This window comes from Chelonia mydas, chromosome 7 (genome assembly GCF_015237465.2).
Source record: "Chelonia mydas isolate rCheMyd1 chromosome 7, rCheMyd1.pri.v2, whole genome shotgun sequence".
Classification (NCBI taxonomy): domain Eukaryota; kingdom Metazoa; phylum Chordata; order Testudines; family Cheloniidae; genus Chelonia; species Chelonia mydas.
Window position 1 is genome coordinate 117,442,439 of NC_057853.1, and position 22,964 is coordinate 117,465,402.

Consider the following 22,964-nt stretch of genomic DNA (forward strand, 5'->3'; position numbering starts at 1 on the left):
GCTAGGAGGGCACAATCCTCTGCAAAGAGCGCTTCTCTTAGTAGTAGTTCTGTTACTTTTCTTTTTGCTTTAAGCCTTATAAGATTGAATACTGAGCTATTGTGTCTGTATCTGATGTATATGCCTCTGTTGAGCCCACCTGTAGCACGGTTGAGAACTTGGGTGAAGAAGAGGTTGAACAGTACAGGGGCAAAGACCAAGCCTTGTTTGACTCCATTTGAAATGAGAAAGGAGTTAACGAGATCTCCATTAAAAGTACCTGACTTTGCATCCCCTCATGAAATAAACGAATGATCTTTACAAGTTTTGGTGGGCAATGAAGTTTGCTGAGGATCATCCATGATCCTCCTCTATTGACTGCATCAAATCCTTTTGTCAGATCAATGAAGACACTAAACAGATCCATGTTTTGTTTGATACATTTTTCTTGTATTTGCCTGATACTAAAAATCATGTCTATGGTGTTATGACCAGGTCTGAATCCACACTGAGTCTCAGGTAGATTGGCTTCTGAGACAGATGAAATCAATCAGTTCAGGAGGACACAAGCAAAGATTTTTCCAGCAACAGATAGGAGATACCCCATAGTAGTTATCACAGACCATTTCGCTGCCTTTATTTTTAAATAAAGGAATAATTGTGACATCTTTGAAGTTTTGTGGCATTTCTTCATTGTCCCAGGTGTCAGTAAGGATCTTCTGGAGTGCTGTTACCACCTTTGGACCCACAGATTTATATAACTCTGCCAGTTATTTATATAACTCTGCCATCTCTGCCCGAGGATTGTTGTGTTGATTTAAACACATCCAAAGCACCCAGCACGCCTACCCAGAAATCTGAGAACATTCGGAAAACTCACTGTGTTCAACATATCGCAAGTACACAAAAAGCAGTGTGGTTCTTTGAACCAGCATCATAGCCCCACCAATCTATTACAGTCTCCAGTTTAGAGCATTCCAGAGATTAACAGCAAAACATCAAAACATCAAGAATTCTCACTTTCCCCCAAGGGCTCAGAAAAGACCTGACCTGCATGCAACAAAAGACCCATAAAAAATTCACCTCTATTTGGAAGTGGTGAGTCTGCCCATAGCGTTTACAGCTCTACCATAAAGGGACCCGTTTATTTCCATGTTATCACCTTCCACTCACAGTAGCATAAGAAAAAGATTCTGTTGGTGACAGGAATCAACAAAAGCTTCATTTCTTCCTGCGATGGCAGAGCAGTTCCTGGGAGACCAGGGCAGTTTAGAACAATAACTAAAGGTGGAAAAATGTCAAATATCTTTAAACACAAGGGGCTTTATTCAGATTGAAATATGTATGGTAGGACCTTTTGGGATAGATGTGTTGTATACTCTGGCTGCATACATCAGCTGCAGAGCAAACTCAATAAGCAAGGCCAAGGGGAGAGAAGAAAAAGGCTTCACAGTATGGAACTTAGTTGCTGCTTGTTTCCTAGAGTCTTAAATCTCAGCCAGGGTCCGGTCCCTCTCTTTATCCCCAATAGGGGTGCTCTATTTGCAAATGTGCCTGAATGCTGGTAGAGTAACCCCCTCATATGCAGCTCCATCAGGAAAGCAATACAACAGCCTCTCTTCTTCTTGATCCCTTTATTTAGGGGCTGGAGGATCTCCTGTTCTGCTACTGGGATGATGACTGCCTATAAATCAATGGATCAGCTTTCAAGTAAACATAATTTCCTTGGTCAGGCATTTCTTAGTCCTTTTGATCATGTTTGTCATTACCAGGACACTGAAGAAAATACCTGGTTGATTTCATTTTTATTTGTTTTGGCTTTTGGTGGCCAAATAAAATAAATCAAACCTTTTGTTTTATTTTTCAGAGTCATCCAGATATCAGTGACTGGAGTATAAAAGTCAACTGACCAGGTGATATTTGTTCTCTATGTATGTGTGAGTGCTGCCATCTACCACTAGCTAAGGGAAATGCAGGAGAACAAGCAAACTCCACAATTCAGAGGAAAGGCATCCTAATAACAATATTGGGAGCATACCTATGGTCCGGAGGCTGCATATGCAGGGTACAACAGCTATACTATGCTGAGATACTGACGACAGAGATGATGCTACAGTACCTGAAGAAGCAATTCTTTCTCAACCACTTCTTCTGTCTTACTGATGAGCCGTTTCTGTAGGGTGTGTATCTTCTGTATCAATTCATAGGTACTCGGGTCACTGGCCTATTCAAGAAGAACATTATTTTTTACATTACAGCTGTACAGCCTATACCTAGCAGTCTATGCCTCGTGTCCTTATTGTGTACCAATAAGACTGAATGAAATCTGAGTGTTTGCGTTCCTCTTTTACCGCAGTAGCAGCATGAACTGGTTGAAAAGAGCATATAAACAAGCAATCCTTCTGAAGGTAAGCCTGTCAGTATGGGAGATCTGAAATGGTAGGCCAATGTTTATGACCACCAACCTGGAGAGTCCCTTTCAAACCAAACATTTGTGATGGGGCATCCCAGCAGCCTAATACCAAACTGACAAGGCTGGAATATCTGCACATGCAGCTTGTCCTGGGACTGGAGGGGAGTAAGGAGGAGGAGATTAGTACTTCATTTTTAGCAGAAGCCATTACTGACATACATGGAGCAGCACAAGCATTCAGAAACCATGCTGCTGGATGCATATAAGAACCCAGACAAAGAGGAGCTCCCAAGGGAGCTGGATCCTGTCCTCTTGAACCAGAGGGAGGGACACTGCAACATTGTCCTTGGGAGTGGTGGAGGAGATCCTGGAGGACCTTCCCCCTATGTTACTATTCTGAGTCTTTAAAACTCCCCTATTTTTGACATCCCGTTTTTAAACTGAATCTAGTGCTTACAAAGGGGGCAGACTGCAGCCACTATACTGGAGTTCTCTAGCCACTGAATGTGTGCACAGCACTGAATTCTAGCCACTGAATGTGTGCAGCACAGGAAAAAGAACATGCTTTGTCCACATTTTTCCCTTCTCCTGGCACTCATGTATCTCTACCCAGTTGCATCCCTGCCCACCATGCTCTGAGTGTCCCTAGGCTCTGTTTGCCAGAAGCTGGGAGTGGATGACAGGGGATGGATCACCTGATGATTGCCTGTTCTGTATTCCCTCTGAAGCACCTGGCACTGGCCACTATCAGAAGACACAATACGGGGCTAGATGGACCATTGGTCTGACCCACTATGGCCATTCTTAAGTTCAGTTATTAAGGAATAATGAAGGGAGTCCAGGCCCCAGGACCCATTCAGTCACTGGCCCTTCTTAGACCACTGCCAAACTGGGTCCTAATTCATGACAACTGTAGTGGTATCTTTTGTCATGGCGATGTTTATTCATAAGGAATTGGACCGAGACCCCATCAAAATCATTTCATATGTTTGTTACCATCTGCTGACCTTTCAGTGTTCCAGGTCCAAACCAGTGACCTAGAATTGAAAGGCTTCATCTCCCATTATCAGTCCCCTGATACATCCAGTCCCCTACCACCTGATTTTTTGAATGGCATGATTTCCCGTTTTTATCTGGAGCTGCTGGAGATTGTGCTTAGATCTCCTCAGTGCACTTCAGCATCCTGTATTTTATCTCCATTCGAGGAGAAAAGGTCAGCACACTGTGTAGCTTTAAACTCAGCACTGAAAGATCAGAAATTAACTATTATATTAGGCACCACAGCCAAAATCTTCAGATGCACTTCTTTGGGCTAGCATGTTATCACTCATTTACTAGGGCAGCTGAGCAAACCCTTGGCATCAGATCAGAGACCAAGCGTATGCAAAAGAGATCTCAGATGGCTCTGAGGTAATCTGAGAAATACCCAATGGTGTCAATTGATGCTCATATATTTGGTTTGTGCTTAACAGGTTGGGGGTTTTTTGTCTTCATTTGGCAGGGTTGGATACTGTGAAAATTTGGACTCGCTGCATACATAACAATTTACATTATGTTAACCACAGTGGTTTGCATTGGAAACTGACCATTATTTATTTGGTTGCCTGTTCTTCCCCTCACCGGCCGCTTACCTCTCTGACCTCAGATCCACCCACTCCCTGTTCCACTACTCTCATCCTAGCCCCTCTCATTTCTGTCTCACACTACTTTCCATCCTGAGTGAAGAGAGGGTCATACCTTCACTGTCTTTTCTTCTTTGAACAATCTCTCTGTTCATCCTTCTAATGAATCATTTCCCTTTAAATCTCAACTCGAGACCTCCCTATCCTCTTTAGCAAAGCCTTTTGCGATTGTACATTACGGAAGAACACAAAAATAACACTGATTGCATTGTGTGAAGGAGCCATTCAGCAGTTAACCACCATCGGGACTATGGAAATTTCACTCTGCCTGCCCTTCTAAATGCCAATTTGCATAACATTAAACAAAGTATGACTTGTGCTATGCTGTTGATTTGGAAATATGGCCTTTTTGGTGTTCATGATAATGTTATGCTAAAATATTACCTCCAATTTTCTCCATCTGTGAACATTCATGGGGTTCTCCAGCTCTTCCTCAAGGGCTCTGCATCGAGTTCGTTCCTTCAGTAGCTCCTTCTGCATGTGATAAACCTCCTGCCTTAAGTTCAGGACAAAAAAAAAACAACAACCATGAACTTTCACAAAGAAATCAAACATCAGCATTAGCATTAACTCTTCATTCCCTTACACGCAGGATCATTAGCAATGGAAGAGACTCATGTGGTCACCCAAACATCCTTCCCATCCTACTGCTTGGTTGTAGCCCCGTGATATATTTTCTATTGCTTCATCTAGTCTTAATGACTCAAGCGAGGGCTTTTCACCACTTCCCACTATTTCTCAATTTAATAGATCTCACTGCTTGGAATTTTTCTAGCTATTTCATAGATTTAAGGCTAGAAAGGATCATTAGTCTGACTTCCTGCTTAACACAGGCCATAGAATTTTACCCAGTTACCCCCGCATTGAGCCTAATAACTTGATTCTGACTACAGCATTTCATCCCACAGGGATCACACATGGTCCATAGTATTCACTAAAGGCCACACTTTAGATTGTTTTGAGGAATGAATTATGAGATGGAGCATCTCAGTCCAGTTAAGAAAACAGATAAATATGGTCCAGCCTAGTGGTCACTACACTGCAGGAAACCCAAGTTTGGTTCCTGGTCATAGTCTCTCGCAACATGTCCTTGAAGGGCTCAGAACACAGTGACGCTGTTACACACATACGGTAAAATAAACATGTCCCTGGTACTCCCACAACACAGGACTCTGTAAGTATACAGGACAGCTGTAAGCAGGTCAGGCAGTTTGTCACCCCAATTCCAAACTGCCTGTGGGTTAGACATCAAGTCATTCACCACTAGTTTCAAACTGCATTCAACAGCAGCTTGGGAGCTGGAGTGAAGTGGAGGGTAAAAGTCTGGTGGGCCAGCACAGTGGGCATGTTATTATCACCTATCCCCTTCTATCACATGCAATAGTAAAGCCTCCTTGACTTTAATATCTTCATTTAAAACTAATCATACAATTTCTCCTCCTAACAAAGGCGCAGTTGTAGCCTTTGTTGTGTGAGCCTCACTTCACAGAACAGTTTAATAAACATCGGGCCAGATTCACCGTAGCTGGCCTCGGGGGGTATAAAAGACAGTTACTTACCCATATTGCAACTCTTGTCCTTTGAGATGTGTTGCACACGTCTAAGTGGAACAGACATATGCGACCACTCAAAGAAGATTTTACACTTCCCCATTCTGACCTCATCTACCTGCTCCAGAAGTCATTCACCACTTAGCATAGGCTGATTTAATAGTCGCTGGGCACTCCCCTAAGAACCTTGGCAATCAAGGCTGTTGTGGGCACATGCTGAATCAGCATGTTCTCCAGCAGCCCTGCCTATACCACATCCTTGGTTGGAGCCAGTGCTTGCTGGGCACCTGCAACTCCCCGCCACCCAGCAAAGGGGAGGTAATGGCTGCTTTGCCTTCCCACTTCACCCTCCCCCAGTGGATTTCCACCTCTGAAGCTGCCAAAATCCTCAGCTGACTTTGTCTGGCTGTTTGGAAAATCCTGATGCTGCAGGGTCCTGAGTGTAGGTTTGAATGGAGTAGGGGAAGGGAAAAAAGGCATCTCCCATTGGCAAGCCAAGAAAGCTTATGGCAGAACAGGGTTAAATCTAATTAGTTGTACAAATGATAAAAGGACTCCTTCAGCTGGCAGTTTTAGTAATGGTTTGGGAGTTCATTGAAGTGTAGGCTTGCTGCTGTAGTTAGCAAGAATTGATCCACCCATGGTGGCAGGCATCACACTATACTTCAATACATTCCTTGCATTTCAATAAAGGAACAGGCATCCAGTCCAATACATTTGAGCAGCAGGCTCAACCCCTGCCTTTGTTTGCAGGCAGTGAATATGAGCCACAGTTGTTAAAATCCTGGGCCTGTTTCTCCAAAATTGGCATAACCCGACTGCAGTCAATGGGCCAGCACCTCAGCTGGGGTAAATCAGCGTAGCCCCACAGAAATCAATCAATCAATCAATCAATCCCCAGATGGGAATCTCACCCAACGGGGTTATACCAGAATTAGTGTGAATGAGGGCAGTATCACACCCTCCATCTCCAGGTTTTGGGACATGGTTACCTGCTGGAAACACAGCTCTGTTTCTTTATTAGTCCCCCAGTGATTGTACAGCAAATGACAATGTTTTCCCACCAGGAAAGAATATGCCTCAAGTATAGTAAGGTTAAAAAAAAAAAGGAAAACATTAAGTCAAAGTAGGAGAAGATAAATCAGTCTGGGCTATAAAACTGTGCTTTTAAAGAAACACAACCTTCAATGAAAATTTAACTAAATCTTCCTCGCTGGTCAGACTCACATATAAATCTAGCAGGATGGAACGCTGAAAACATATGGGAGTTTGTTATAAATATGTCAAATGTTCTCCTTCCTCTATGGATTGCCTAATAAAAAGCAGTTCCACTAATGTGGGCCCTGGGCACCACTAAGTAGCTCGTTGGACTGTGAACACCTTTTCTCCTGCTGTCTGTCAAGCTTGTAATGTCACCAGCAACTCACAAGTCCAGGGTGAATTTTGGATATAGCTTCCTTTAGATCCAGGCATTTTTTTTTCTTTCTCCCTATTTTTTCTAATTACTGATCAACTGGTTTATGAATTTCAACTAGTTAGTGTTTGAGGTCAGATAAACCAAACCCTCCTTCGGAGCACCTTGTTTGTCATTACAAATCTTTACCATGTGTGAAAACAAGCTTTCTCATGTGTCTCAAATGTAATGTCATGCCTGCAGCCGCTAGTGAAATTTATTCATTCTGCCTTTCTACCTGAGTTCCTCCACATTAGCCACGCTCTTGCAAAGTATTCCCTTCTCCCGCCGAAGTTTCTTGATCTCCAGCTTGAGGAGTCGGATGTCTTCCATTCTCTGCCGGTACTGAGTCTCCCCCTTGTTTAGGATGGACTGCTGGATTTTGATCTTTTCATAAAGCAGAGCTAATTCATCATTGCGCCGAACAAGCTGCGACCCCAAGATGTCTCTCTCACTGATAACCTAGGGATGCAGAACAAGGCAAGATATTAAGCTATAAAGCTGTCAGTCATAGAACATCAGGGCCTGTATCTTCATCAGTCAAGAGCAGTTCAATCAAAACGTTATTTCTTTATCGGTGAATGAAAGCTTGTTAAGGACCCATATCTCCCCCCAGCGTAGGATCAGGTTATGTAAATTGAAGTCATTCAATTGCCATCAATACAGTAACAGGTTGATTTCAATGGAGCACCACCAATTTATCCCAGCTGAAGATCTGTTCCTTAAAAAGTGGGTGGGAGGAAGAAAAGGAACAAAGGATTGTTTCTGTGAGTTGGAATGGCAATCAAGAAGGAGAAGCTCCTTCTTAATTAGACCTTCTTACCTGGTCTAATTCCTTCTTCTGCCTCAGCCTCTCAGCATCAGCCTCAGCAATAATTTTCAGGAGTTTTCTCTCTTCTGCCTCCTGTTTTTCAATAAAATGTTTGGTCTCCAGGGCTTGTTGTTTCATCTTCAGCAGCTCAGCCTGACAAAAGCAAAGACTATAGGTAAACTGTGCTTAGCAACAACTTCCCACTACATAAACGTGGGAATTTAGGGTTAGGGTTTAGAGATCGCCTTGTACTTTAATTTAGTTTCCTGTGTTGTGCACATGTTGCTAGTTCTCAAGAGGAAATAAGAAATACAAGCGAACACACAGAGAGCCAGAAAGAAACGGTGTAAACAGCACGTCAGCCATTTTTGTATCGAACTTTAGACCCTGGAGAAATTCGGAAAGATTTCTCTACATTTATGGCAATGTCTTGATCTGTATTTCAGGGGCACTTCGTATAATGAAAATAAAGAAAAAATGTTGGGGATGGTAGGGGTCAGTTGCTGTCTGCTGTTACAACACAGCAGAGTTGGATTCGAAGCTAGCGTAGGTTGCAAGTAAACGTAAGTGTGAGGATCTCATCCTAGTGCCTAAAAGAGGTTAATCCATTGTGATACCGCATGGCCAGAGGGCAGCAGGAGAGTGTTAGAAGGGAGCCTTATTCCCTGTAGAGGGAAGAAAGTTCGCTATAAATTAATTAAAGCACCTGAAGCCAGTCACATGATAAAACCCCCCCGCTTCAATCAGACAAGAGGAGGAGTTGAAGCAGAGTGGACTGGGGTTGGAGCAGAGAGCAGTTTGGAGGAGTTGAAGCAGAGTGGATTGGCGTTGGAGCCGAGAGCAGTTTGGAGGAGTTGAAGCAGAGTGGATTGGCGTTGGAGCAGAGAGCAGTTTGGAGGAGTTGAAGCAGAGTGGATTGGCGTTGGAGCAGAGAGCAGTTTGGAGGAGTTGAAGCAGAGTGGATTGGCGTTGGAGCAGAGAGCAGTTTGGAGGAGTTGAAGCAGAGTGGATCGGCGTTGGAGCAGAGAGCAGTTTGGAGGAGTTGAAGCAGAGTGGATCGGCATTGGAGCAGAGAGCAGTTTGGAGGAGTTGAAGCAGAGTGGATTGGCGTTGGAGCAGAGAGCAGTTTGGAGGGGTTGAAGCAGAGTGGATTGGCGTTGGAGCAGAGAGCAGTTTGGAGGGGTTGAAGCAGAGTGGACTGGCGTTGGAGCAGAGAGCAGTTTGGAGGGGTTGAAGCAGAGTGGATTGGAGTTGGAGCAGAGAGCAGTTTGGAGGGGTTGAAGCAGAGTGGACTGGCGTTGGAGCAGAGAGCAGTTTGGAGGAGTTGAAGCAGAGTGGATTGGCGTTGGAGCAGAGAGCAGTTTGGAGGGGTTGAAGCAGAGTGGATTGGAGTTGGAGCAGAGAGCAGTTTGGAGGGGTTGAAGCAGAGTGGACTGGCGTTGGAGCAGAGAGCAGTTTGGAGGAGTTGAAGCGGAGTGGATTGGCATTGGAGCAGAGAGCAGTTTGGAGGGGTTGAAGCAGAGTGGATTGGCAGTGGAGCAGAGAGCAGTTTGGAGGAGTTGAAGCAGAGTGGATCGGCGTTGGAGCAGAGAGCAGTTTGGAGGGGTTGAAGCAGAGTGGATTGGGGGTGGACCAGAGAGCAGTTTGGAGGGGTTGAAGCAGAGTGGACTGGCGTTGGAGCAGAGAGCAGTCTGGAGGAGTTGCAGTAGAGTGGACTGGCGTTGGAGCAGAGAGCAGTTTGGAGGAGTTGAAGCAGAGTGGATTGGCATTGGAGCAGAGAGCAGTTTGGAGGGGTTGAAGCAGAGTGGATTGGAGTTGGAGCAGAGAGCAGTTTGGAGGAGTTGAAGCAGAGAGGACTGGCATTGGAGCAGAGAGCAGTTTGGAGGAGTTGAAGCAGAGTGGACTGGCATTGGAGCAGAGAGCAGTTTGGAGGAGTTGAAGCAGAGTGGATTGGCATTGGAGCAGAGAGCAGTTTGGAGAAGTTGAAGCAGAGTGGATTGGCGTTGGAGCCGAGAGCAGTTTGGAGGGGTTGAAGCAGAGTGGATTGGGGGTGGACCAGAGAGAAGTTTGGAGGGGTTGAAGCAGAGTGGATTGGCGGTGGACCAGAGAGCGGTTTGGAGGAGTTGAAGCAGAGTGGATTGGCGTTGGAGCAGAGAGCAGTTTGGAGGGGTTGAAGCAGAGTGGACTGGCGTTGGAGCAGAGAACAGTTTGGAGGAGTTGAAGCAGAGTGGATTGGCGGTGGAGCAGAGAGCAGTTTGGAGGGGTTGAAGCAGAGTGGACTGGCGTTGGAGCAGAGAGCAGTTTGGAGGGGTTGAAGCAGAGTGGACTGGCGTTGGAGCAGAGAGCAGTTTGGAGAAGTTGAAGCAGAGTGGATTGTCGTTGGAGCCGAGAGCAGTTTGGAGGGGTTGAAGCAGAGTGGATTGGCGTTGGAGCAGAGAGCAGTTTGGAGGGGTTGAAGCAGAGTGGATTGGCGGTGGACCAGAGAGCAGTTTGGAGGGGTTGAAGCAGAGTGGATTGGCGGTGGACCAGAGAGCGGTTTGGAGGAGTTGAAGCAGAGTGGATTGGCGTTGGAGCAGAGAGCAGTTTGGAGGAGTTGAAGCAGAGTGGACTGGCGTTGGAGCAGAGAGCAGTTTGGAGGAGTTGAAGCAGAGTGGACTGGCGTTGGAGCAGAGAGCAGTTTGGAGGGGTTGAAGCAGAGTGGATTGGCGTTGGAGCAGAGAGCAGTTTCGAGGAGTTGAAGCAGAGTGGATTGGCGTTGGAGCAGAGAGCAGTTTGGAGGAGTTGAAGGAGAGTGGATTGGCGTTGGAGCAGAGAGCAGTTTGGAGGAGTTGAAGCAGAGTGGATCGGCATTGGAGCAGAGAGCAGTTTGGAGGAGTTGAAGCAGAGTGGATCGGCATTGGAGCAGAGAGCAGTTTGGAGGGGTTGAAGTAGAGTGGATCGGCGTTGGAGCAGAGAGCAGTTTGGAGGAGTTGAAGCAGAGTGGATCGGCATTGGAGCAGAGAGCAGTTTGGAGGGGTTGAAGTAGAGTGGATTGGCGTTGGAGCAGAGAGCAGTTTGGAGGAGTTGAAGCAGAGTGGATCGGCATTGGAGCAGAGAGCAGTTTGGAGGGGTTGAAGCAGAGTGGATTGGCGGTGGAGCCGAGAGCAGTTTGGAGGAGTTGAAGCAGAGTGGATCGGCATTGGAGCAGAGAGCAGTTTGGAGGGGTTGAAGCAGAGTGGATTGGCGGTGGACCAGAGAGCAGTTTGGAGGGGTTGAAGCAGAGTGGATTGGAGTTGGAGCAGAGAGCAGTTTGGAGGGGTTGAAGCAGAGTGGATTGGCGTTGGAGCAGAGAGCAGTTTGGAGGAGTTGAAGCAGAGTGGACTGGCGTTGGAGCAGAGAGCAGCTTGGAGGGGTTGAAGCAGAGTGGATTGGCGTTGGAGCAGAGAGCAGTTTGGAGGAGTTGAAGCAGAGTGGACTGGCGTTGGAGCAGAGAGCAGTTTGGAGGGGTTGAAGCAGAGTGGATTGGCGTTGGAGCAGAGAGCAGTTTGGAGGGGTTGAAGCAGAGTGGATCGGCGTTGGAGCAGAGAGCAGTTTGGAGGAGTTGAAGCAGAGTGGATTGGCGTTGGAGCAGAGAGCAGTTTGGAGGAGTTGAAGCAGAGTGGATTGGCGTTGGAGCAGAGAGCAGTTTGGAGAGAAGTAGAGGAGAGTTTGGAGAAGTGCTGTGGTGGGCTAAGAAGACCAAGACCCTAGGTAAAGGGACCCCTGGTTTGTGCAAAGGGAGGGCAGGAAGCCCCACAAGCTGAAGGGCAGGAGAGGGAAGTAGCCCAGGGGAAGGAACCGCTAGCTCTAGTGGTTTACCGCTCTCCCTAGGCCCGGGTCCCTCCCTTTTCACTCCCCTCCTCTAGGATACTAGTGGGGCAGTTATTACCCCAGTTCAGGGGCAAGAAACGGTGCCCTGAACCACCCCCACCCCCCACCCCCGAAGAGAAAGCGCGAGACCCATCACAGTAGTGCCAGCAATTTGCCACACCATCTTGCAAAACTTGGTACAGTTCAGAAGAGTTGTGAGATTAGCTATGAAGAGGGCCAGGACTGGAATAACAAGGGTTGTTGTAGGTCAGGATTAAGGCTCATGGGCAAAAATGTGTCACAGCCAGATATGGAATAGCAGAAGGCTCTGAAAGTCAAAATTAAAGTGCTTTAGCAGATTTGAGAGTGAGGCGGGGAAGGCTGGAATAGCAGGGGTCACCACTGATCAGGAGTGATACGCCATTGCAAAACTGTGTGGAGACAGCTTGCAAACTATCTACCTGTGCTATAGATAGGACTTGACCGTTGTCATGAGTTCTAAAATTTAACACATTTATCCACAGAAAGAGTAATAAGGTCTTGCTGGATTACTAAACAGGTATCTAGCACTGTTAGGCAATTAGCCGTAGTCAAGATGGCACTATCTTAATGAGGTCTGTTTGTACAGGTTCAAATGGTTTTAAGCCTGGACACAAATAAAAGAAATGCTTTAGCTAGGATCTGATTCCAAGGTGCTTCCTGAGAAAAAGCACCATACAAACGTGAGAGAATCAGAATGTGATGAAGGGTGTGCCTGAAACAGCAATAATTTAAGAGGACAGAAACTACAATTCCATCATCATAATAAAAGATCTTGTTCCGCTCTTGTTTTCTTTAATAAAACTTTTATTTTTCCATATCTGCAACATTCATATCTCTCATACTCAGTGTTGGATGCTGATCAGAATCCATCACCAGAACACAAATGTAAGCCACTTTACATTAAAATGCAATCAACAGTGTGTAAAAGCTGTCTACAAATGGTAAAATTGCCCAGGCATTTGGCAATGCTTTGTAATATTTTTTTAATATATCAAAATTCAGCATTCTCCTTATGCCACAGAAAATACAAGTCGTAAACAAGATGTGGCATTAGATGTTGGCAGGAAACACTGACATAAACAAATCCCCTCAGTGGAATGCATTGAGTACATATAAATCTGGGCTGGCGGATAACAGTAAAGAATCTAACCACTGCTATTCATTCCATGGCCCTACAAACTCAAGCAGAAGTCTGGTGGGATTAGTGGTTTCAATAGCTACAGCATTGGGGTCTTATATACAGAAGGTAAGAGAAACAAGACTTGGTTACACACATAGTTACATTGTATGCAGATAAAGGGTCAGATCCTCAACTGGTGTAAATCAGTGCTGCTTCTTTGAAGCCAGCTGAGGATCTGGCCCAGAGTGTTATTAGAAACAGGAGAACCCATTTTGAAAAAAAATGAGAATGCTTTTGAACCTTTGCCAACATCTAGAACCAAATTCAAACCAGATGGTTATTTAGATTCTGAAATGTTCAGGGAAGAGGGCCTTTTAACCTTCAATCTCCAGCCAGGGCTAGAACCAGGAATGCTGCAACCCGATGAGAAAGCTGTTCCCAAGGGCTTTCTGCCTGCGATGGAACCACACGTGCTAGAAATCTCAGTAGTAGCTATTTGTGTGGAGTCTCCCACTCAATTCTACAGGGTCAAGATTCTTACAGGTTTCAGATACACACCTCTCAACATCCGGACGCTTAACCAAACCGCTTCGAACCACAGGCCAGATCCAAAACCTGCCTAAATCAATGGAAAGACTCCTGTTGTCTCCAGTGGGCTTTGGATCAGGCCTCATGTAAAGTTCGCTCATCATGCATATACGTAACACATCTCTGTAAGTTACTGCGTTAAGCTTAAACCTCGTATTTGCAGAAAAGCACCTGTGTGAATCTTACTCCTCCACATTACACAATTTCACTTAAACTGATTTTTCAGTCAAAGCCTGCTTTCTTCATATCAGTGCAAACACGACAAATTAAAACCTTCATGCCACAAGAATAATTGGGCTCTTTTGTGCCTATGTCAGTGATTCCTCTCACCGTTCTCTACCTCTGCACTCAGCAGACACACATAGGTGAAAAAAACCACAATGCCTCAAAGCCAGTCCCTACTATGATGCTGACCCGTGGACATACTTGCTAGTGAATAACTGAGTAGCTAAAACAGTGCAGCAATCAAATTGCTGTCAAACTGATGGTGGATGATTCTGAGGTGACAAGACAGGGCTGGGAACTAGTTAAGGCAGAATCCTGCCCACAGAATATTAGGTGCTGTTTGGTTTCTCTGTAACTGATATAACAACTCTAAGACAGAACCGATAGAGGAATCACCTTTTTATACAGTTCTATTGACATCCTGTCATAACTGTAATATGCTGACAGTGGCTGAAAACCTAAGGAGTCATTGGACCATAGCGAGACATTGACAAAAAGAAAGCACTATGGAAAATGGCAGGGGATTTTTTTATGGGAGTAAGTGAAGAGAAAAATGACCTGCTATGGATACTGTTTCCTTAACTCTCAGACTTGGGAGACAGGAGCAAATTGGGTTCAGCTGTCAACACACATGTAATAATATATCCAAGGAGAGACTACAGAGAATGCTGAGAAAAAGAACCAGAGATTGCTGGGCCACTTTCCTTTTATTTAACACAGATTTTTCTGCTTTCTAGATCATACAATAGTGAAGTTTCTTTCTGGGCAGAGGGAGCTACTGTAAGATACTACCTGATTCCCTGAAGGCTTGTGCTTGCTAGTTACACAGCAATACAGGACTGAGAACTCTGGTAGTACTGTTAGCACTTAAAGCTACAGACACAAAAGAAAAGGTTCAAGGTCTGGAGCAACAGGTATCGACCCTGCGTTGCATAAGAGAAACTAAAGATTTCCTGGACAGACGTCAGGATATGCTTCTATGGGCACAAGGTTCTGAAGATTCAGAGCAGGCTGCGCAGCGGGGACAGGAGGACGGTGAAGGAATTTGGCAACATGTGACCTCCAGAAGAAGGGGGAACGTCCATGTACCAGCAACGCAGATACAGGTAAGTAACCGTTTTCATGTTCTCTCCACAGGTACCATTGTGGGGAGTGGCCCAGATGATACGTCTAAGGGAAGGGAGCAGAAGGAGACTCCACCAGTTGAAAGGCATGAGATTCACTGCCCTAAGGTTGGGGTTCCACGACCATCACTCCCAGGAGAAGGAGGCGGGTGGTGGTGGTCGGGGACTCTCTCCTCAGGGGGACTGAGTCATCTATCTGCCGCCCTGACCGGGAAAACAGAGAAGTCTGCTGCTTGCCAGGGGCTAAGATTCGCGATGTGACGGAGAGTCTGCCGAGACTCATCAAGCCCTCAGACCGCTACCCCTTCCTGCTTTTCCACGTGGGCACCAATGATACTGCCAAGAATGACCTTGAGCAGATCACTGCAGACTACGTGGCTCTGGGAAGGAGGATAAAGGAGTATGAGGCGCAAGTGGTGGTCTCGTCCATCCTCCCCGTGGAAGGAAAAGGCCGGGGTAGGGATCGTCGAATAGTGGAAGTCAATGAATGGCTACGCAGGTGGTGTCGGAGAGAAGGCTTTGGATTCTTCGACAATGGAATGGTGTTCCAAGAAGAAGGAGTGCTAGGCAGAGACGGGCTCCACCTAACGAAGAGAGGGAAGAGCATCTTCGCGAGCAGGCTGGCTAACCTAGTGAGGAGGGCTTTAAACTAGGTTCACCGGGGGAAGGAGACCAAAGCCCTGAGGTAAGTGGAGAAGCGGGATACCGGGAGGAAGCACGAGCAGGAGCGTGTGAGGGGGAGGGCTCCTGACTCATACTGAGAATGAGGGGCGATCAGCGGGTTATCTCAAGTGCCTATATACAAATGCACAAAGCCTGGGAAACAAGCAGGGAGAACTGGAGGTCCTGGCAAAGTCAGGGAATTATGATGTGATTGGAATAACAGAGACTTGGTAGGATAACTCGCATGACTGGAGTACTGTCATGGATGGATTTAAACTGTTCAGGAAGGACACGGAGGCCAGAAAAGGTGGGGGAGTTGCACTGTATGTAAGGGAGCAGTATGACTGCTCAGAGCTCAAGTATGAAACTGCAGAAAAACCTGAGAGTCTCTGGATTAAGTTTAGAAGCGTGAGCAACAAGGTTGATGTCATGGTGGGAGTATGCTATAGACCACCGGACCAGGGGGATGAGGTGGATGAGGCTTTCTTCCGGCAACTCGCAGAAGCTACTAGATCGCACGCCCTGGTTCTAATGGCGACTTCAATCATCCTGATATCTGCTAGGAGAGCAATACAGAGGTGCACAGAAAATCCAGGAAGTTTTTGGAAACTGTAGGGGACAATTTCCTGGTGCAAGTGCTGGAGGAACCAACTAGGGGCGGAGCTCCTCATGACCTACTGCTCACAAACCGGGAAGAATTAGTAGGGGAAGCAAAAGTGGATGGGAACCTGGGAGGCAGTGACCATGAGATGGTCGAGTTCAGGATCCTGACACAAGGAAGAAAGGAAAGCAACAGAATACGGACCCTGGACTTCAGAAAAGCAGACTTTGACTCCCTCAGGGAACTGATGGGCAGGATCCCCTGGGAGAATAACATGAGGGGGAAAGGAGTCCAGGAGAGCTGGCTGTATTTCAAGGAATCCTTATGGTGGTTACAGGGACAAACCATCCCGATGTGTAGAAAGAATAGTAAATATGGCAGGCGACCAGCTTGGCTTAACAGTGAAATCTTTGCTGATCTTAAACACAAAAAAGAGGCTTACAAGAAGTGGAAGATTGGACAAATGACCAGGAATGAGTATATAAATATTGCTCGGGCATGTAGGAATGAAATCAGGAAGGCTAAATCACACCTGGAGTTGCAGCTAGCAAGGGATGTTAAGAGTAACAAGAAGGGTTTCTTCAGGTATGTTGACAACAAGAAGAAAGACAAGGAAAGTGTGGGCCCCTTACTGAATGAGGGAGGCAACCTAGTGACAGAGGATGTGGAAAAAGCTAATGTACTCAATGCTTTTTTTGCCTCTGTCTTCACGAACAAGGTCAGCTCCCAGACTACTGCACTGGGCAGCACAGCATGAGGAGGAGGTGGCCAGCCCTCTGTGAAGGAAGAAGTGGTTCGGGACTATTTAGAAAAACTGGATGTGCACAAGTCCATGGGGCTGGATGCATTGCATCCGAGAGCGCTAAAGGAATTGGCGGATGTGATTGCAGAGCCATTGGCCATTATCTTTGAAAACTCATGGCGATCGGGGGAAGTCCCGGAAGACCGGAAAAGGCTAATGTAGTGCCAATCTTTAAAAAAGGGAAGAAGGAGGATCCTTGGAACTACAGGCCGGTCAGCCTCACCTCAGTCCCCGGAAAAATCATGGAGCATGTCCTCAAGGAATCAATTCTGAGGCACTTAGAGGAGAGGAAAATGATCAGGAACAGTCAGCATGGATTCACCAAGGGAAAGTCATGCCTGACTAACCTAATTGCCTTCTATGATGAGATAACTAGTTCTGTGGATGAAGGGAAAGCAGTGGACGTGTTATTCCTCGACTTTAGCAAAGCTTTTGACACGGTCTCCCACAGTATTCTTGTCAGCAAGTTAAAGAAGTATGGGCTGGATAGATGCACTACAAGGTGGGTAGAAAGTTGGCTAGATTGTCGGGCTCAACAGGTAGTGATCAATGAATCCATGTCTAATTGGCAGCCGGTATCTAGTGGAGTGCCCCAAGAGTCGGTCCTGGGGCCGGTTTTGTTCAATATCTTCATTAATGATCTGGAGGATGGTGTGGATTGCACCCTCAGCAAGTTTGCAGATGACACTAAACTGGGAGGAGTGGTAGATATGCTGGAGGGGAGGGATAGGATACAGAGGGACCTAGACAAATTGGAGGATTGGGCCAAAAGAAATCTGATGAGGTTCAACAAGGACAAGTGCAGACGCCTGCACCTAGGACGGAAGAACCCAATGCACCGCTACAGACTAGGGACCGAATGGCTAGGCAGCAGTTCTGCAGAGAAGGACCTAGGGGTGACAGTGGACAAGAAGCTGGATATGAGTCAACAGTGTGCCCTTGTTGCCAAGAAGGCCAATAGCATTTTGGGGTGTATAAGTAGGGGCATTGCCAGCAGATCGAGGGACGTGATCGTTCCCCTCTATTCAACATTGGTGAGGCCTCATCTGGAGTACTGTGTCCAGTTTTGGGCTCCATACTACAAGAAGGACGTGGATAAATTGGAGAGTGTCCAGCGAAGGGCAACAAAAATGATTAGGGGTCTGGAACACATGACTTATGAGGAGAGGCTGAGGGAACTGGGATTGTTTAGTCTACGGAAGAGAAGAATGAGGCGGGATTTGATAGCTGCTTTTAACTACCTGAAAGGTGGATCCAAAGAGGATGGATCTAGACTATTCTCAGTGATAGCAGATGACAGGACAAGGAGTAATGGTCTCAAGTTGCAGTGAGGGAGATTTAGGTTGGATATTAGGAAAAACTTTTTCACTAGGAGGGTGGTGAAACACTGGAATGGGTTACCTAGGGAGGTGGTGGAATCCCCTTCCTTAGAAGTTTTTAAGGTCAGGCTTGACAAAGCCCTGGCTGGGATGATTTAGTTGGGATTGGTCCTGCTCTGGGCAGGGGGTTGGACTAGATGACCTCCAGAGGTCCCTTCCAACTCTGATATTCTATGATTCTGTGATTCTATGAAAAGTTAAAGGAAACAAAACTTGTAATCACAGAGTCAGATTCCAAGCCCAGAAGGGACCACTCTGATTATTTAGTCTTATCCTCTTGTATAATATCCTCTTCCCCAAAATAATTCATAATTCTATGATAATAATAATTTTATAATAATAATTCCTATTCTGAGGGCCAACTATACAGAGAATGATGCAGTCAGCACACCCACAAAACCCTATATGTGTGAGCACAGTTTGGGGTTTTGAAAGAGAGGGAGAATTTAAACTTCCAGCAGGTAATCTAGGAATCTGACGACTACAATTTTAGGTGCAGAGAAACAAAAGGATCTATTCTTCCACCACAAACATGGAAGACTCACACCTGTAAAGGCCCCTGAGAGTTATTCTTCAATTACAGAATAGTTCTTAAAGAATTCAGCAAAGTACCATGGGCCAGGGAATATGAAAGAACTTTCGAAACCATGTCCTTTCCTTCCTAATGAGTCCTGGCAAATGCCCCACAACTAAGGTGCCTTACCTTTAGAGACTCCTTTTCCTTTTCTATTCGTTGATGTTCCAGATGTACTTTCACAAGAGCTGCCTCTTTGGCTGCGATCTCTTCTTTAAGTTGATCAACCTGATGAGTCATGATCTTCAGTTTTTTCTTCATTTCGGCGATCTCATCCTAATGGGACAAAACAAATGTTCACCAAACATCTGTCAGGGTGATGTAGGTATATTTAATCCTGCATCGGCACAGGGGAGATAACTAGGTAACCTCCCGAGGGCCCTTGCAGTCCCACATTTCTATGATTCTAAAAAGGGATAAAAGAGAATTCAATTATTTTGCGCCTGGAAGTTCAAGCTATATTGACACTTTAAATTAAACCACAGCACCTGAGAGGAGAAGACTCTCAACCAAATCCTTATCCTACTAAGCTGTGCATACAAGACATCACTTTTAACGTTAGCAAAGAAAAACAATTCCATTAAATGATCATTTGATGTTCATGCTGGCATGATATTGCAGTAATCAGACTGTTAAAAGGACATTGACAACAACAATAAGCCTGTGAGCCACCTTATTTAGAGCGCTGGACACATAACAGGACCTAGCAGTGGATATAAGTGAATAATGCAACTGTGATCCTATCCATCTGTTTTCATGACTTTATTGGCTTGTTCTTCAACAAACATTTGTACAACTGTGCTTTGTTTGCACAAATGTTGGGGGAAGAGCTATTATTTTTCCAAATGAAAGTACTCATGTGCCAAGGCATGTCTCTGTAGGCAAATGAGCATAATCTTTCACAAATACCCATGCACACATCAGAAGTGGTCAGCCAGCCATCTCTTATATGCAGGCTTTGATTGTTTGGGACTGAGGGTGTTAGGAGGTAGAAAGGTCCCTTGGCTGAAGGCATTTTTCACATGTTCCAGCCCCAGAATATACAGCAAGGTGTTTGAAGTCAAGTTAGATAGCGTGGCAGAGAGATCAGTGACTGTGTATAACTATCCTATGGAACCACTTCTATACACGTACGTATACGGTCCTATATCCAGAGAGTCACCTGCTAGTACAACATTGGGAGGCTGCTTTTGTTTGTGACTGATAGTGACTCTGAGGAATGGTGACAGAAAACTGGAGGACAGTACATTCAATACATGCAGATTCGCTTGGTAGATAAGTGAAATATTTTTGCATACGACTCTTAACACAGCAGTTCTCCAACTCCAAGCCTCTGGCCAGAGTACTGACACTGACAAAGTTAATCAAATGAGACTGACGATGGGTCACAGCACTTTTCACAAATAACACTGAGGCATATACATTAGATTTATGATTGCAGTGACCGGTTGGTAACAGTGTGATATGAAAAGATCAGTGGATTCAACACATGTATTTGGCAGATGCCTGAAATCGTGTGCAGTAAGGGATTTGGGAATACACTGCAACTCCATAAACACTGCTGACCAGTGCTGTGGTACTAAGTCAATTAAATGACCAGACAATGATGTAACCTTTGCCACTAGAACTGCGCATGTGCATATACAGACAATTACTCATGTAAATGTAACAGGGGAAAACTAAATGCAAGAAGAAGAAGACCAGATATTTTAAAATCTGGTGCCTGGATACATACCCAAATACACTGCTATCTTTGTGTGTGGAAGAGGACATGAAGGGTCACCTGATTTTTGCAAAGGACAGGGTTAGTTTCATTTAAATAAACAAATAAATGTGTTCCCAATGTTGGAAAGAACCCCAAAGCTGAAAGCATGCTTTCAAATCCAGCCAAGAAGTCCCTTTCCAAGAGATTTTACTGAGTTGGAGATTAGGGTGTCCTGGAGAGCAGAAGCATCGTGGGCTGGGCAGGTTAACTGAGAGCCTTTCGTTATTAAACAATCCAAAAATATCCACAGCTAGCTTTCTTCTATCTAAACAACCTTTTGCCAATTTATATTACTTCCCAAGAGGAATTACTATTTTGCATAGTTTTTAAGCCAAGCCATTTTTTCTCCATGGCTGGCTGGCTTGTTACTGAACTATGAATTACTATGTTTTTATTTCCACATACAGTACAGTGTGATTACAACCAAAAGGATGTTTTATCCTCAGCAGTCTTCTGACACACAGAGCTGTCAGCTAGCACAAATTATAAATCAAATAATCCATTAAAGGGTAAATTAATGGCCTCTGTAGTAGGTAGTATCCTGCACAGATCTTTGTGTGGGCTGTATATATACATACACCATGCCAGGGCCTCCAACTGAGACGTCCTTAGTTAGCTAAAGAGTTTAATGCGTCAGAGTGTATCTGATAATTCTGTAGGAGGGTGCAAGAAGTTTGTGTTCTAAATTGATACTGTATCTTTAACAATTATAAAAGGAAAGTAATTTAGTGTTCTCTACATGCTTCACCTGGTTTTGGTGCCTTTCTTGGTATGAACATGTATTAGGATGGAGGACCAATGAATTATGAAGTATGTGAAATTCAGGCACTGTGAGTCCAAGAAATGCCGCTGCACAGCCAGCAATCACAAGGTTGCCAAAGCTTCGGTGGCACAACAAGATGGACAAAATCTGAATGTCCAGCCAGACCACCTTAAGGACCTAGCTAGAATCAATCCACTTGATCTGCCAGGAGACCACATTTGGGATCTGCCACAGTGACAATAAGGCTTGACCCTTATTTCTGCAGATGCTTCACACATGCAAACATTCACACGAACATTAGCTACCCATCCTCAATTACCAAGTGTTATGTTGTCACAGCCCTTACCTGGCCACAGAGAGGAAGTACAGGAGAGCATCCCCCTCCCCATTACTCTCCTGACCAGCTCTGCTCAGATAGTGACTCCAGCTGCAGTGGGGAGAGCAGGAGCTATTTGTCTGAAACGTCTGGCTGTGAGCAAGGGTCGGAGAGAGCTTGGAAGTCACAGGAGTCTTGGATCCACCTCTGCTCACTGGTGGCCAGAGTTGCTGGTAGGATGCACAGAGGGAGCAAGGAAGCTGCTCCACGCTAAGGGGTGAAGTAACTTACTCCTCCCCAGATTTGGGGTAGTTCTACACTGAAACCAATGGGGCATGATAGCAGGACGTGTAGACATACCTCAGCTAGCTTTAATCTAGCTAGTTTGAGTACCCATAGCACTGAAGCCATGGTGGTACAGGCTTCAGCATGGGCTATACAAGCCCACCCAAAACCCTGGGTAATTACTCGGGCACCTAGTCTGCACTGAAGCTGGTGCTGCCAGAGCTTCACTGCTCCAGGACCTTAGCAAGCTAGATCAAAGCTAGCTCAGGTATGTCTACATGACCGGCAATGGCACTCCCTGATTATAGTGCAAACATACCCAGAGTGGGGAACACGTAGGAAAAGTAACTCTCTGGCATAGCTCATTTTCTGGTCTGCTCCTTGAGCAATGCAGCTAATGCCACCCCTTACTCAGGGTAGATTATAAATGTCCAGTGTGATCTATATATTTATCTTATATTTCCTTGTTCTCTCAAATACTCTAAGGCTCTAAACCACAGTCATCCACAGCCCAGACTCTGCAGTTTACTATAGGGTTTCTGTAGTGTTTAGGTCCTTACTGTTGAATAATGCACTATATTTTTATACAAGTGATCTTTACCTTTCCTCCAGTATGGCTGGAGGGATTCACAGGGAAAAGGTGGAGGATTGTAATCTGAGGGGAATGACAGTGCCTGAAATTCACAAGCCAGGTGGAAACATTTAGTTATGTGGGAAAATGCTACTTCACCTGACAAGTGTTTCTTCCATTGCCGCTTTCTTATACATGAGTCACAGCAGCGAGAGGGTGCAGGGGATGGTGGTGGGGGTGGGGGGTGTTCATTTTCACTTATGTCATGTCTGCCATATGCTTATACCAAACCTAACAGAGGGCAGAGAAGAGGGGAGGAAGGAAAGAAAGGGAAAAATTTCTCTATATGATATGAATATATCTCTCCAAAGTGCCAGGGTCCTTATGCAAAGCAGGGAGCAGTCCAACATTGCACCCAAGGACTGCAAAT

The 22,964-nt window shown here is 45.5% G+C and overlaps 1 protein-coding gene across 2 annotated transcripts in view; it reads right to left on the reverse strand.

Annotated features, from left to right (window-relative positions):
* Positions 1–22,964, reverse strand: part of CFAP58 (cilia and flagella associated protein 58) — a 109,577-nt gene that overhangs the window by 49,221 nt on the left and 37,392 nt on the right. Inside the window, exons 11-16 of one of the 2 annotated variants that reach the window (XM_043551814.1) lie at positions 18,964–19,110; positions 7,901–8,041; positions 7,316–7,539; positions 4,459–4,570; positions 2,099–2,203; positions 1,395–1,663 (exon numbers count right to left, since the gene is read on the reverse strand). In XM_043551814.1, coding sequence (XP_043407749.1) covers positions 1,427–1,663; positions 2,099–2,203; positions 4,459–4,570; positions 7,316–7,539; positions 7,901–8,041; positions 18,964–19,110 — 966 coding nt within the window. In that variant the 3' untranslated portion in view covers positions 1,395–1,426. Of the gene's footprint in view, positions 1–1,394; positions 1,664–2,098; positions 2,204–4,458; positions 4,571–7,315; positions 7,540–7,900; positions 8,042–18,963; positions 19,111–22,964 lie in introns of those variants that run through there. The other variant, XM_043551813.1, reaches the window with a different exon arrangement.